Here is a 14439-nt window from a genome sequence, read left to right on the forward strand (position 1 = left end):
TCTCACTGGAGTTAGATGATATCTCAGAGTAGTTTTGATTTGCATTTCTCTGATGATTAAGGATGGTGAGCATTTTTTCATATATCTGTAGGCTAATTTATTTATTTTTTATTGTTGAGGATGAGTATTAGATATATTAAGGAATTATTTTTATTGGGTATGATAATGACATCATGGTTCTGTGTTTTGTTTTGTTTTGTTTTGTTTTGTTTTGTTTTTGCAGTTTGGGGCTGGGGCTGGGTTTGAACCCGCCACCTCTGGCATATGGGGCTGGTACCCTACTCCTTTGAGCTACAGGTGCAGCTTTAAAAATAAAAAAAGCTCTTAGGTCAGGCAAGGTGGCTCACACCTATAATCCTAGCACTCTGGGCAGGCTGAGGTGGGAGGATCCTTTGAGCACAAGAGTTCAAGAACAGCCTGAGCAAGAGGGAGACCCCATTTCTTCTAAACATAGAAAAAATTAGGTGGGCATGGTGGTGCATGCCTGTAGGCCCAACACTCAGGAAGCTGAGTCAGGGGGATTATTTGAGCTGAGCAGTTTGAGGTTGCTGTGAGCTAGGCTGACCTGCTCTTATTTTAAAGATATAAAGCCAAACAAAACAAAAACAAAATAAACAAACAGAGAAAAAAAAACAACCAAGTAACAACAAACAAAAATACCCAAAGAGAATTTTTCTTGAAATGGAGAGATCATTACTCTTTGGCTCTTTAATAGAAATGGAATTTTTAGCTCTTACAAGTTGAAGAATGGCATGAGAGTGTCACACGTCATGGGTAATGGTAGATTTGAAAATCACAGTTGTTTTATAACTGTGTGCTGGAGACTATGGGTGCTCATCAGTCTCGCTTGATTTGGTGCGGCCATATGACTGCGTTGTGACCATTGAAATGTTAGTGGAATGAATATGTAGCCTTTCAGGCTACCAAACCTTCCAGGCCTTCTGCTCATTTTTGTTCTTCATCTGCTAGCTGAAGGACAGGACTCCTAGAAAAGGGTAGATCCAAAAGCTGGAAGGAGTCTGGATTCCTGAATGACCATGTGATGCCAAGCCTCTGCCATACTGCCCCTCCCCACTGGACTGCAATGCACAATGGCATGATTGAGAACCAATTTTGTTTTGGGTTAAGCCACTAACACTTGGAGGGTATATAGTACAAAGATAGTTTGCCACGACTAATATACAAGTCACCACCAAAACTTCAGATTTTTAAACAATGGCTGAAAGCAGTGGTCAGCCACTTGTGTGAAAAGTGACCAAAGAATTGTGACCAAAAGAATTCTCGCAGGTAGGCTTCCTAGTAAGCAGACTGTGAAATGAAGATCAGCATGCAAGAAAATTGCCGGAAGTGGTTTTGGGATCAACGCCTGTGCAAGGGTAAATGCAGGACAGGGCAGAAGGAGAAGTTGAACAGCAACAACAAAGGCCTCTGCCCCTTCCCTGGGTAGCTTTAGAGCTAAGATGTTCTTTCAAAGTTGCCTCACCTTGCTAGGAGGACACAATTGTACCCTACACATGTGTCACTTTTTGGATATCAGTACCCCTAGGGGAGCAGAGTGAATCTTGGATAAATAGTGGGCAATTTCTGAAGAGGAACTCAGTTGTGAATGAACCCTTGGTAGCTAACAGTCCTACAACTAGGAGGAGTACTACCTTGGTCTTAAAGGCAGATCTGGGCAGCAGTGCAATACACATCCACTTCAGGAATATTCTAGAAGCTGATTTGTGTGAGTGCTTTTGATCAATAGGCCAAAGAACTATTTATTTTTTTTACAAAAGAAACTGTCTACTGAGGCCAAGGGATGAGTGAGGAATGTATTACATGTCAAGGACTTTGAAAGAATAATATCAAGACATAAAAATATCAAGACAAATAATATCAAGTTTCATGGAAAACCAGTTGGGTGCCAAATAAAAAGCTCCATGATCAAAATGGGTTCACTGAGGTTTTAAAACCTTGTGTATTATTGATATATTTTTTAAAAGATAATTTTTCTCTGAATGAATCTTTGTTATAATTTGCTTCAGAACAAAATTTTGAAAGGATAGAAAAGTTGTTCAAAGATAAACTCCATTCTACGTTTCAGTCTAATGTTTTAAAATTACATTCTGAACTCTGCTTGCTTCTGGGAGCCTGAATAAGTGATGGGTAGAGTGAATGAGGGCCATGTCACTCCAAGGGTAACAAAAAACTTCAGTGATGGTTTATTATCTGTTTCCTGTGAAGTTATTAACACCTAAAAAGAGTAAAAAGAATATAATTAACATTCGTTCTTCAATCACCACATATTAATAACTAGTAATTAATAAACAGTGCTAAATGTTTTATTCCTAGTTCAATGATCTTTATTTATAAGTATTTTAAAATTATATTCTTTGTCTTCTATAAAAAACAATGGGCTTGACTTATATTCAATCATAATATCGTGTTTTAAATTAGAATGCTATAATGACATTTACATAACCTACTAACGCTTAAGATCAATGGTGAAAAAAAGAATATCTGGGGAAGAGGAAAGCCCCCTGAGAATCAGGAGCTGCAAAAATAAATCCCCAGGCCATCTCCGTGGGTGCTCAGTTGATCTAGTTCATGTTTTTCTTGGAATGGTGACTTCAAAAGAAACTTCCTGAAACCTCAGAAATACCGACCTCATTCAGAAACTGGTAATATGAAGCAAAACAAAGTTTCCAACAACTCAGTTACAATGAATAGTACTTGAGAACAAACAGTTCCTGCTAGAAGTAACTGTACCCTATAGTGTAAAGCCAGGAAACTGTCCTGGGTCACTACACTTGAGAATTTCAGGTCTGTTTTTTCTAAATTTCCAATTTTAGAGAAAATCACTCTTTTTTTTTATGGACATCTCCTTAGAACAGAAATCACAGGTCTCATTTATAAAATAAGGCATCTAAACACTTAGGGGTGTGTTTATGTGTGTGTAGAAAAATGTTAATGAATCTAGATTATAAAAGGACTGATTTAGAGTACTCCAATCTTTCGTGATTGGATAATGTAGAATATATAACAGTGAATCTGCTGCCAAATAATTCATTTTAAATGGTTTTTGAATTGAAGACTCTGTTCAGTGAATATCTACAAAATTCTCCATAGTGATTTATTTATTCATGTCTTCATATATTCAACAAATATTTACTGAATGCAGATGCCTGGTCTGTGATGGTCATCACTGTAGGCCTGTGAGATGTCAGTGTGCAAAATAGAGATTTTTGTGTGTATCCTCACTGGCCTTATATACCATGGGGGAAGAAAGAAAGTAGATCAAAGCATAACAAATAAGTAACAGTGTTACAGACCATATTAGAAAGGGCTAGGTTTATGGGGTGGGGGAAGAACAGGATAATGATCAAGAGTATTGGTGGGGATAGTCTGCAGTATTCAACAGGGCACTCAGGGCAAGGTACACTGCGAATGGCAGTTTTTATTTTTTATTTATTTTTTTTTTTTACCAGATAAAGGCTTGTTTTATTTGAATGATTGATCGTCAGTCATGGAGGCCACTATGTACAGACAAGAGGGGGGGCGTTCTACTTCTTGGTCTCTTCCTCTTTGGACAGAGTCTTGATGATCTCCTCCTTCTTGGCCTGGAGGCGCTCTTCACGACGCTTGCGTGCTTCCTTGGTCTTTGACCTGCGAGCCTCAGCCTGGTCAGCCAGGAGCTTCTTGCGAGCCTTGTCTGCCTTCAGCTTATGGATGTGTTCCATGAGAATCCGCTTGTTTTTGAACACATTCCCCTTCACCTTCAGATACAGGCTGTGATACATGTGGCGGTCAATCTTCTTAGATTCTCGGTATCTTCTCAGCAGCCGGCGCAGAATCCTCATTCTCCTCATCCAGGTTACCTTCTCAGGCATTCTAGCATTGGCCGTACCCTTCCGTTTACCTATGCCCATATGCCTGCCCTTCCGGCGGGCCAAAGTGTTTTTCCGGCATCGAGCTCGGGAATGGACAGTCACAGGCTTGCGGATGATCAACCCATCTTTGATCAGCTTCCGGATCTGCTGGCTGGAGTTGGCATTGGCGATTTCATTAGTCTCATTGGGGTCCAACCAGACCTTCTTTTTGCCACAACGGAGGACACTAGAGGCAAGCCTCTTCTGAAGCCTGAGCATACTCATGGCTCCGGCCGCAGTAGCAAAAGGCGCGAATGGCAGTTTTGAACAAAGACCAGATAGACATGAAGGAGTCAAGGTTTCTGACTATCAGAGCATTGCACCCGAGGGAGCATCTACACAGAGGCCTGTCTGGCTGGTTTGAGGACCAGCAGGGGCAGGCAGAGGGAACAGTGGAGTAGTGATGTAGTCCCAAGGATGGCAATGGCCAACCCCATGGGAAACTGGAGCCTCTCGGAGAATTTCTCGAGTTAGGCCAAAATGCCCAGGCTTTTATTTTCTCACATTTGACTGTCACTAAATATGGACTGCCCCAGAATGTGTGTGACCTTGAGCAAGATGGCTCTCTGGAGCCAAAGTGGAAGGGAGTTTGGGGGATGTCTACTGACATCACTCCCAGCAGCCTTCATTGAAGGGAGAGCTAGGGGATGCATCTTGGTGTCAGTCCCTATGGCCTCCCCATTTCCACATTTGCCTGTGGTCTCAGATGGCTACTCTCACTTTAGCAACCACATTCCAACCAGCTGGAAGAAGGAAAAGAAAAAAATGGGGGAGGGGGAGGACTATCCTGCTGTTTGCACCCACTGCTTTCGTTCCAGTGTATTGCCAGAATCTAATCACATTGCCTTACCTAACTTCAAGGAAAGCTAGCTTGTATAATCTTTATTCTCAGTGGCCTGGGACCAGCGACAAAACAAAAAGGATACAGAAGCACAGCTGTCAGTCTATGCTATTATTATACTTCCCATATGTGGAGGGAAGGGAATCCACAGGAAGGACTAAATGAAATGCTGTCCTGTTAGCTCATTCAAGATGTTGTGCTGTGGGGCCATGGGACTGTAAGAGACAGCAAAGAAATAAGATTCTCCTGAAAGGCTGACAGAAAAGGAGACTTTGGGGAAGAAGAGTGACAACAGTTGTACAGATGGAGGTTGAGGTTGTGAAGTTGGAGATGAACATGATCAGTTTGTATCCATGGGCCAGTGGGGCTTGGGATCTGTCAGGTGGCGTTTAGGGAGCGTAAATCACAGTGGAACTGCTTCCTTCCTGGACTCTTCTGCTGGCTTGACTCTCCTGATTTGTCAGTCTTCTTTACTGGATCTTCTTCCCGTTCCTGACCCCTAAATGTTGGCATACTCCTGGGTTGTCCCCTCAGTCCTCTTCTCTTTTCACTAAAGCAATCTTTACCTTTCTTGATTAAATCTTGGAAAATATGACCTTCAAGCCCTGAAAAATGCCCATCTGAACACCACCTGTTTATTACAAAGAATGAACTTGATGGGGTATAAACATAGGAAATGTTATTTTTCTGCCATCTCTGTCCTCAACCGTGCTTTCTGTTCTGTACACGAGTCAGCGCTCCCTTTCTCGGTCGGTCCTTCCTGATGTGTCAAGCAGATCCCACACTTTGCTCTACCCTAGCAGGCCCACGTCTGTAGCCTGCGGTCCCAGCTACTCTGGTGGCTGAGGCAAGAGAATTGCTTAAGCCCAAGAGTTTGAAGTTGCTATGAGCTATGATGCCCCTTTGGGTGGCAGAGTGAGACTCTGTCTCCAAAGAAAAAAGAAAGAAAGAAAAGGGAGGGGAGGAAGAGTGAAAGTGCTGATTCTGAAAGTTCTTAGTCCATGAGTCAAGCCTCAGATGGTGAATAAGAGATGTGATTAGAATGATAATTGAATTCTAATGGCTTGTTTGCTATTTTTAGTAGAGACAAAGTCTCAACTCTTGTTCAGGCTGGTCTCTTGCTCAGGCTAGTTTCTTGCTCAGGCTGGTTTTGAACTCCTGAGCTTAAATGATCCACCTGCCTTGGCCTCCCAGAGGGCTAGGATTACAGGTGTGAGCCACCATGCCGGGCAGTCCCTTCCCTTTCTGGTTCACTAGATTGAAGGTCACTAGAAGGGAAGGCAGACATTGCCTCATGTCTCTGGTCTCCCTCTCTGGCTCTGTCTGGTCCTGTCCTCTGTGGCTGGATTCTGCCAAGCTGATGGCCTCTGTCTAAGAGTAAGCTTTTGGTACTGGTACCAAAGTAAATCTGGTACTTCTCAGATTTACCTGGGCTCTCTCTGGTGCTAAGGCCCTCTTTTAGCATCCATTCCCAACACCCTCTCTGGAAGAATATCCCTTCTTTTATTATAGGCTGGCTGCCTAGACATCCTTACAGCTTCTGCTTTGTCCTCTGTCCTCCAGGCTCCTTCAGTATTCTATTTTCTGAACATAGTTGCCTACAGGTAAGCAGAAAGCAAAGGAATAAGAAAAACCAGGATAAGCCATATATACCTCAATTCGTTTCTTCAAATTCAGTTATCAGGTGAATGTGGAGGAAAAAGGAGAATGGAGGTGTTACTCTAATGAAGGTCCCACAGCATGGAAACATCAGGTATAGGGAAAAAAATGTTCCTGACTAACATTCTCTGTGTAACTACCTTCTTTACTTTTCCATGTAAATATTATATAGGCATACTGAACTTAAAAGCTAGCATACTGGGCCTGGGCCTAGTGGCTCAAGCCTGTAATCTTAGACTCTGAGAAGGCGGGGTGGGAAGATGTGCTTGAGGTCAGGAGTTTGAGACCAGCTTGAGCAAGAGTGAGACCCCCATCCCTACTAAAAATAGAAAAATTGGCCATGGTGGCAGGTGCCTATAGTTCTAGCCATTCAGCAGGCTGAAGCAGGAGGATTACTTGAGCCCAGGAGTTTGAGGTTGCTGTGAGCTAGGGTGAATCCATGGTACTCTAGCCCTGGCAACAGAGCCATACTCTGTCTCAAAAAAAAAAAAAAAAAAAGAAGAAGAAGAAGAAGAAGAAAAAGAAAGAAAGAAAAGAAAAGAAAAAAGAAATGACAAGAAAAGAAAAAAAATTTAGCATACTGGACTCATCATTTTAAAAATATGTTCTAACCTCTGAATCTGTTTCTGTCTATATTTTCTATTTTATCACCTACCTAATTACTCAAAGAAACATTTTGGAAATCACCTGGGATCCTTTTTGATCTCCCAGCATCCTAAGGATATTTTACCTCCTAAAATATTTAACTTTCCTCCACAATCTTGTTGCTATTTTCACTGCCTTTATTGAGGCTGCCACTACCTCTCATTTGTATTATTACAGAAACCACTAAACATATCTCTGTATCTAGATTTACCTTCCTCAAATCCATTTTTTCTGCATTGCATCTAAAGCAGTGGTTCTCTACCTTCCTAATGCTGCAGCCCTTAATAATACAGTTCCTGTGGGTCACGACCCACAGGTTGAGAACCACTGATCTAGAGTAATCTTTTGAAAATTCAGATCTCATCAAGTGACTTTTCTACTTAAAGCCCTCAGCAGCTCCCCATTGTATGATGTTCATCAGAGTATGTTCCTTAGATCACTTTTGACCAGAATTGTTTGAGTGACATATTAAAAATATAAATTTCTAGGCCCTAATCACAGACTTAACGAATCAGAATCTCTGGGGAATGGGCTTCTGAGGTCTGTATTTTTTACTTGTATTTTCAGAAAGGAATTTTCAGAAACAAAAAATTGTTGTGAGTGCTTAATTGTAAGATAAAGTCTGTCTTTAATTTTTCATCCTACTGATTTGTATTCTAGAAAAAACATGTTCCTAATGAATCATTTTATACTTCTTTTTTTTTTTTTTGAGATAAGGTCTCACTTTGTCACCCCCAGTAGAGTGCCATAGGGTCATAGCTCATAGCAACTTCAAATTCTTGGGCTTAAGTGATTTCTTGCCTCAGTCTCCAGAGTAGCAGAGACTACGGGCACCCGCCACAGCGCCCAGCTGTTTTTAGAGACAGGGTCTCATTCTAGCTCAGGCTGGTCTCCAACTTGACCCTGGCCTTGGCCCCTCAGAGTACTGAGATTACAGGCTGGCCCATTTCATACTTCTTTGTTTCTGAACAAAGAAGTGCTGGTTCCTTAGCTTGGAACATTTTTCTTCCCCAACTCACTTCCCATCTGATGAAAACTTGTTTATTCTTCAAATCCTTATTAGAATTTCATACATATGAAAGGAAAAGTGGACAAAGACAGATGGAAGCCTGTGCTAGTTCTTATTGCTTCTGGCCTTTGTGGTGAGGGTATTCTGTAGAAACAGGGGCTCTTTAACACCAAGATAAATGCACACACACCTGGACCAGGGATTGGAGGAGCTGAAGGAAGATCCAGGTGAAAACAGAGTAATTTCAGGCCCTGCTGCTTCTTCACGCCTAAAGTGAGTCGGTAGATTAGCAACACTGTAGGTGTGAACTACAAAATGGTTACTGCTTCCCTACCACCCTCCAAATTGCTCAAGAATCTCCTTTGGGACTCTCTCTAACTGGAAGCATATATAGAAAATGAATTCTAGAAAACATTACACCTAGCCAAGTGACATATTACAAAGCTTTTACACACTGGGTAATCTTTTAGAGTGGTCAGAGTTCATTGGTATGATGACATTGGCATAACAACTAGAGTGAGGGATTGGGCCAAGAAGAAAAATAATATTGAGGCAATAATATCAGGATGGAGGACTCTGGAGAAGGATAAAATATCTAACCCAAAGAAAGGGCAAGATCCATCAGAGTCTCGGGATAGTTGGCACCACGGACCCCAATGTCATCATGGGTTTCCTCTGCCCTTCTGTTTCCCTTCGTATCAACTTTATTCTCCTGCACTTTAGTCTGGCTTTCTCCATCTGGTAGCAACATGGGCCACTAAAAACATTTGCTTCACATCTCGTATGTTCAGCCATCAGAGAGAAACTATGTTCTCTGTGATAGTCTGTTAAAAAAAAAAATGGAGGGAAATTATTCATTACCCTAACTTGGGTTAGTTGCCCAATCTTGGACAGATTGTATAGTTCCAAAAGATGGGTCTGGTGTTAGTTATCTGTTCCTGCTTAACAAATTTTCCCCCCCAGAACTCAGCTTTAAACAACAAATGCTGATTGTATCACATAGCTCTTGTGCAAAATGAATTTAGGAACAGCTTATCTGGGTGGTTCTGTCTGGTTGGGGCAAGGATTGCAGATGAAGTTGCAGACCAGATGTCAGCTGGAGTTGCAGTAATATGAACCAATAGATCCAGTGGTAGGCTAGAGGGTCCATTTCTAAGAGTACTCCACAGTCCTGCTAAGTTAATGATGGCTTTTGGCAGGAGGCCTCAGTTCCATGTCATATAAACATTTTCATAAGGTTGCTTGAGTGTCCTCATGACGTGGCATCTCACTTCCCCTAGAGTGAGTGAACCAAAGGAGCAAAGTAGAAACTATAATTTTTTTAATAATTTAGACATGAAAGTCACACTTTGTTCTTCCTTAATATCCTGATAGGCACAAAGGGCGGCCCTATTTAGTGTGGGAGGAGACAAGTGTGTGAATAACAGGAGGTTAGAATCTTCAGGGTACTTTGGGTGCTGGATACCCAGGCACTATAATTTGCATAACTGGCATTAGTTTCATAGTTCTTGTGTCCAATATGGAGGCAGAATATAAGATATTGTGAGTACATTCATTACTCTTGGGTGAAGAAAAGAGGCAAAACCATAAGGATGGAAGAGGTGAAGGAGAAATTTCTAGAAAAATTGGATAAAGAGTAGTGGGGAAAATCGATGTCTAGTTACTAGCTAGAGTGTTAATAATTCCCTTGTTCATACCTTGATCGCACCTCTGTGATACCCCTTGGCACACTGCATCTTAATTATTCATTTACAAATATTTCTCTTCCACTAGTTATGAGATCTGTTCTTTTTTTTTTTGGCCAGGCCTAGGTTTGAACCCACCATTTCTGGCATATGGGGCCGGCACCCTACCCTTGAGATCTGTTCTTTCATCTTTCAGTTTAAATCACCACATACATTGGCACAAGTAGATGATCAAAAATGTGTGAACTGGGGCAGCGCCTGTGGCTCAAGGAGTTGGGTGCCAGCCCCATACACTGGAGGTGGCGGATTCAAACCTGGCCCTGGCCAAAAAAAAAAAAAAGAAAAAGAAAAAGAAAAAAAATATGTGAACTGAGCTGAACTCAGTAGACTAAGGCCTTGGAGGATTTAAGCAAAGTTCTTAAATAATTAAAGATATGGTTTGTGTCAACACAAAATTAACATTAACTCTCAGATCAGAAGGCATTTTTTTCACACTTGAAAGATATGCCTTTTAAATGAAATAAGTTAAAACTTATGAAATCTGTTTCTTCAAGAGATAGATTGAGTAAAATATAAATAAGTTATATGTTAAATGTTAAGAAAATAAAAAGTTATTGAATAAATGGATATTAGTTAGGACTTTTATTTTTCGGTGGGAGGAACAGAAGCCCAACACAAACCAGCTTGAAAATAGAAAGGGTGGATTTATTGGAAAATTACTAGAGCAATGAATGGAATCCAAGAGACACAGAACTGCAGAAACAGAACCACCAACTGGAGCACAAAAGGAAATCTGAAACTCCTCCTCCTTTGACCCTTCTTTCTGCCTCTCTCTCCAAGTCTGCTTTACTTTCTCAGTGCAGACCAGCTTTCTTGTTTGCAGTCCACATGTAGCAGGAAGAGTTCCCAAATTAGCACTGTAGTCCAGCCACCGAGAAAGTGTCCTGTTCCTCAGTTCCAGCTTCAGATTCCTGAGGAAGGAACCAATAGACCCATGTAAGGTCAGTCACTCACCCTCAGACAGATTCATCACGACCTGGGGCAGTGTCACCTTATGGGAACATAGCAAATCCTAGAGGTTAGGCAATGGGATGAGGCAATTCCTGGAAAATAGTTGCTGGGTAAACAAAACAATAGGTATGTGTTCAATGAAAGTTTAGGCAAGTTCGGGATGACATAGTCATAACAAGACATGACAGTGGTTCCAGGTCCTCTGGAGTTTGACATAGGAAATCACAAGGCATTCTCAGTGTCACTCTGAGAGATGATTAGTTGGAGTCTTGCTCTGAGACAGGGTAGCATTTCCTCTGTTCTAATCATTTCATTACAACATTATCCTGGCGAGGATAAAAGCACTGTCTTCATTGCGACATCTAATTAAAAGGCTTTAATTAAGATTTTAATTTCCTTTGGTGACGTGTTAGGGAAGGCTTTAGAAGAGATAAACTATGGACTACAGCTTCGACTACATTATTAGCTATAAAGGAGGATTCCGATGGCTTTATAACACCTACTTCCTCCTAAGATCTTGGTGACAACAGTACTAGTTTGGCTAATAACTGACTTCAGCATCTAGGAGTTTAGTGCCACGATTAAACCCAAATGTTTTTCAGTGCTACCTACTCATTTGGGGCTAAAAAGAAAACTCTCTCTGAAAGTTGTAAAGTGCCATCAGAAATGTCATTTTTATGGTAACATAGAAAACAAAAGACCATTGAGTACGGAAGTGTGAAAGAATATGTTCCTGACCTAGTTTTTAAAAGGAGGAGAAATTACAATCAGATTGAAATTATCTCTGTAAATGTAACTATTAAGAGAACGGCTTCTAATCAGCAGGAATATTGTTGTGTGTGTATGTGTTGGGGGAGCTCAAGAAGAATTAAGAATATTCTTAGATTCTCTTTTCAATGTCTCCCAACCCAAACACACTGAAGTTGTTTCTAATATACTATATCATTTTTTAGATAGGACTACTGAAGTCAGCATTAGAATCAGGGAAACGTGATGATAACAGCCTTGGTGTTCTCTGCCCTTTGTGTCTTTGCATAGATTGGGGATGGAGAAAACCTGTGTCGCCCGACCTCCTCCATTGCCTGTTTGTTTGGCTTATTCATCAGTCTCCCTGGGTTTCCATGTTTCCTGGCTACAGGCCTCTTCACATTTCCAGGACTTTGATTTATGTCATTAGCTCTTTGCATCAAGGTCCAGCCTTCATCTTGCAGTTTGTCATTCATTTCTTTCTGTTTTAAGATTCAAATTTAGTCACAATGATCCTTTCAACCGACCTCATCCATGCCAACATTTATGCCCATCATATAATAATTATGATTTTATTTCCTGTTAATTGTCAAAGGTCGACTCATAAAAATGAGGTCTGTGGATTTCAGCCAATTTTAATTTTTTCTATCTTCTCTTTCTTTCCAGATATTTTGTTAACAAATTTATTTCCAGATAGTTTGTGAACACATTTTGTAAAACCTTCATGTTCTTTCCAGTTGTGAATATAATTTTTAAAAAATGATAGATAAAGTAAATGTGCTCTAAGCTTCCGGGTAATTACTCCGTCCAGTGTCTGTAGTCTAGATGAAAAAAATTACAATGCTTTTGTCAGTTCTACAGAGGGGAGATGGCCCAAAGGGAGGGAAGACCATTAAAATTTCATAAGCCTCCACAGAAAGCGGGGGAGACAGAGTCCCAAACAAAACTAGAATTCACTTGTTTAGACCTGCCCAGTATTAGTCACTTGTCAGCCTGATTATATAGTAATCAGAAGCTTAGCAGTAAGAAATTACATAGTGCTAAGAAATCCTTCAAAGGGATTTGTCCCTAAATTTATGGCTTTCGTTGTGTCATTATTTTTGTAGCATTTCTGTTGTGGTTTAAATTAATACTTTCCTATATTCTATGTTTCCCTTCTAAAACTCTTCCTTCAAGTTCCTCCAAAACATTTTTTGAGTTAGAAGTACATAGAACAAAATACATTCTAGTAAACATTTGTTAAATGAAGGAATATAAAAGGTCAGAATAATAGATTCTTTTATCTAAGAGCTCTTAACATTTTTTGTGTCTTTGCCCCTTTGGTAGTCTAATATTATATTTTCAATTATTTTTTCAAAATAATTTGTTTCATTTTTTTTTTTTGAGACAATATCCAGCTCTGTTTTGGGGGCTGAACCATAGGGATGTCATCATAACCCACTGTAACCTCAAACTCTTGGACTCAAGTGATCTTCTTGCCTTAGCCTCCTGAGTAGCTGGGACCACAGGTGCAAGCTACCATGCCTGCCTAATTTTTTTATTTTCGGTTAGCTCCTGGGTCTCACTCTTGCTAAAGTTGTTCTCAAACTCCTGACCTCAAGCCTTGGCCTCCCAGAGTGCTAAGATTACAGGTATGCGCCACTGCACCCAGCCAGATATCACCTTATTTGTTTGGGATTCATTTCAGTCATCTTGGTTTTGGAATTTGTGTTTACCCCTTCTCCTTGTGCTTATTGATGTCATAGCTCAGAAGTTGTACTGTTTACCCAGCTAGTTGGAAGGATAGTTCCAGTTGTTCCTGAAATCACTGGACAGCCACCTACAGCTTAACATCAAATGCAGAGGGATTAATAGGTTGCAACTAAATTTTAGGTTGGAGCTCATGAAAAACCCTTTTCTCTAATACCTGACTATTAATATTATAGATATTCCCAGGATTTAATCCTGAGCTGTTCCCATTTTTCTCCATAGTCTTTGACAACCCAGGCTTGGTTTCTCTGTGTCCATTGTTCCACCCTCTTGTTTCCTTCTCAGGAAAACTGGATCCTATTTTTTGATCTCTTTTTCTATGAGATATGGCTGGAGTCATATCATAAATAAGGTTAATTTTGTGTGTCAACTTGACCAGGTTGTGGTATGCAATTATTTGGCCAAACCCCAATCTAGACGTTACTGTAAGGTACAGATTCTTTAGATGTGATTAGTATTTCAATCAGTGGACTGGGGATACAGCAGATTACCCTCCACAACGTGGGTGAGTCTCATCCAACCAGTAAAAGGCCTTAAGAGAAAAGACTGAGTTCTCAGACTGCTTTGGACTTAAGACTGCAACACTGACTCTTCTCTGAGTTTCCAGCCTGCCTGGCCACACGGAAGATTTCAGATTAGTCTACTTTGGCAATCGCAGAAGCCAGTTCCTTAAGCTCATTCTCTTTCTTTCTCTCCCTCTCTTTAAGGGAGGATCTTTCCTAGCTTCTTCCAGTTCCTGGAGGCTGTTGGCATTCCTTCACTTTCTTGGCTTGTGGCCCCATTGCTTTTTCCTCTTTGAATCTGTGCTAAATCTCTTTCTGTTTTTGGGGGAAGGGGGCATTTTCAACCAACCACGGTATCCTCTTGAAACTGCTAATTCTATCTTTGACGTCTCTTAATTATAATAGTATTTTCTTTTGCTTTCTTTCTTTCTTTTCTTTTCTTTTCTTTTTTTTTTTTTGAGACAGTCTCACTTTGTTGCCCTCGGTAGAGTGCTGTGGTGTCACGGCTCACAACAACCTCAAACTCTTGGGCTTAAGTGATTCTCTTGCCTCAGCCTCCCAAGTAGCTGGGACTACAGGCACTCGCCACAATGCCCAGCTATTTGTTGTTGTTGTTGTTGTTGCAGTTGTCATTGTTGTTTAGCTGGCCCAGGCTGTGTTCAAACCCTTGGTGCATGTG

General features: G+C 40.8%; 1 protein-coding gene across 1 annotated transcript; it reads right to left on the bottom strand.

Annotated features, from left to right (window-relative positions):
* Nucleotides 1-3467: 3467 nt before the first annotated feature.
* LOC100951191 (60S ribosomal protein L19) lies at nucleotides 3468-4157 on the bottom strand. Its single transcript, XM_003782734.2, has one exon. The coding sequence runs from the start codon at nucleotides 4134-4136 to the stop codon at nucleotides 3546-3548; it is 591 nt and encodes a 196-aa protein (XP_003782782.1). The 5' UTR covers nucleotides 4137-4157; the 3' UTR covers nucleotides 3468-3545.
* Between the last annotated feature and the right edge of the window lie 10282 nt (nucleotides 4158-14439).

The sequence above is a fragment of the Otolemur garnettii genome, unplaced genomic scaffold, assembly GCF_000181295.1.
Source record: "Otolemur garnettii isolate 467f Iridium unplaced genomic scaffold, OtoGar3 scaffold00005, whole genome shotgun sequence".
Taxonomy (NCBI): domain Eukaryota; kingdom Metazoa; phylum Chordata; class Mammalia; order Primates; family Galagidae; genus Otolemur; species Otolemur garnettii.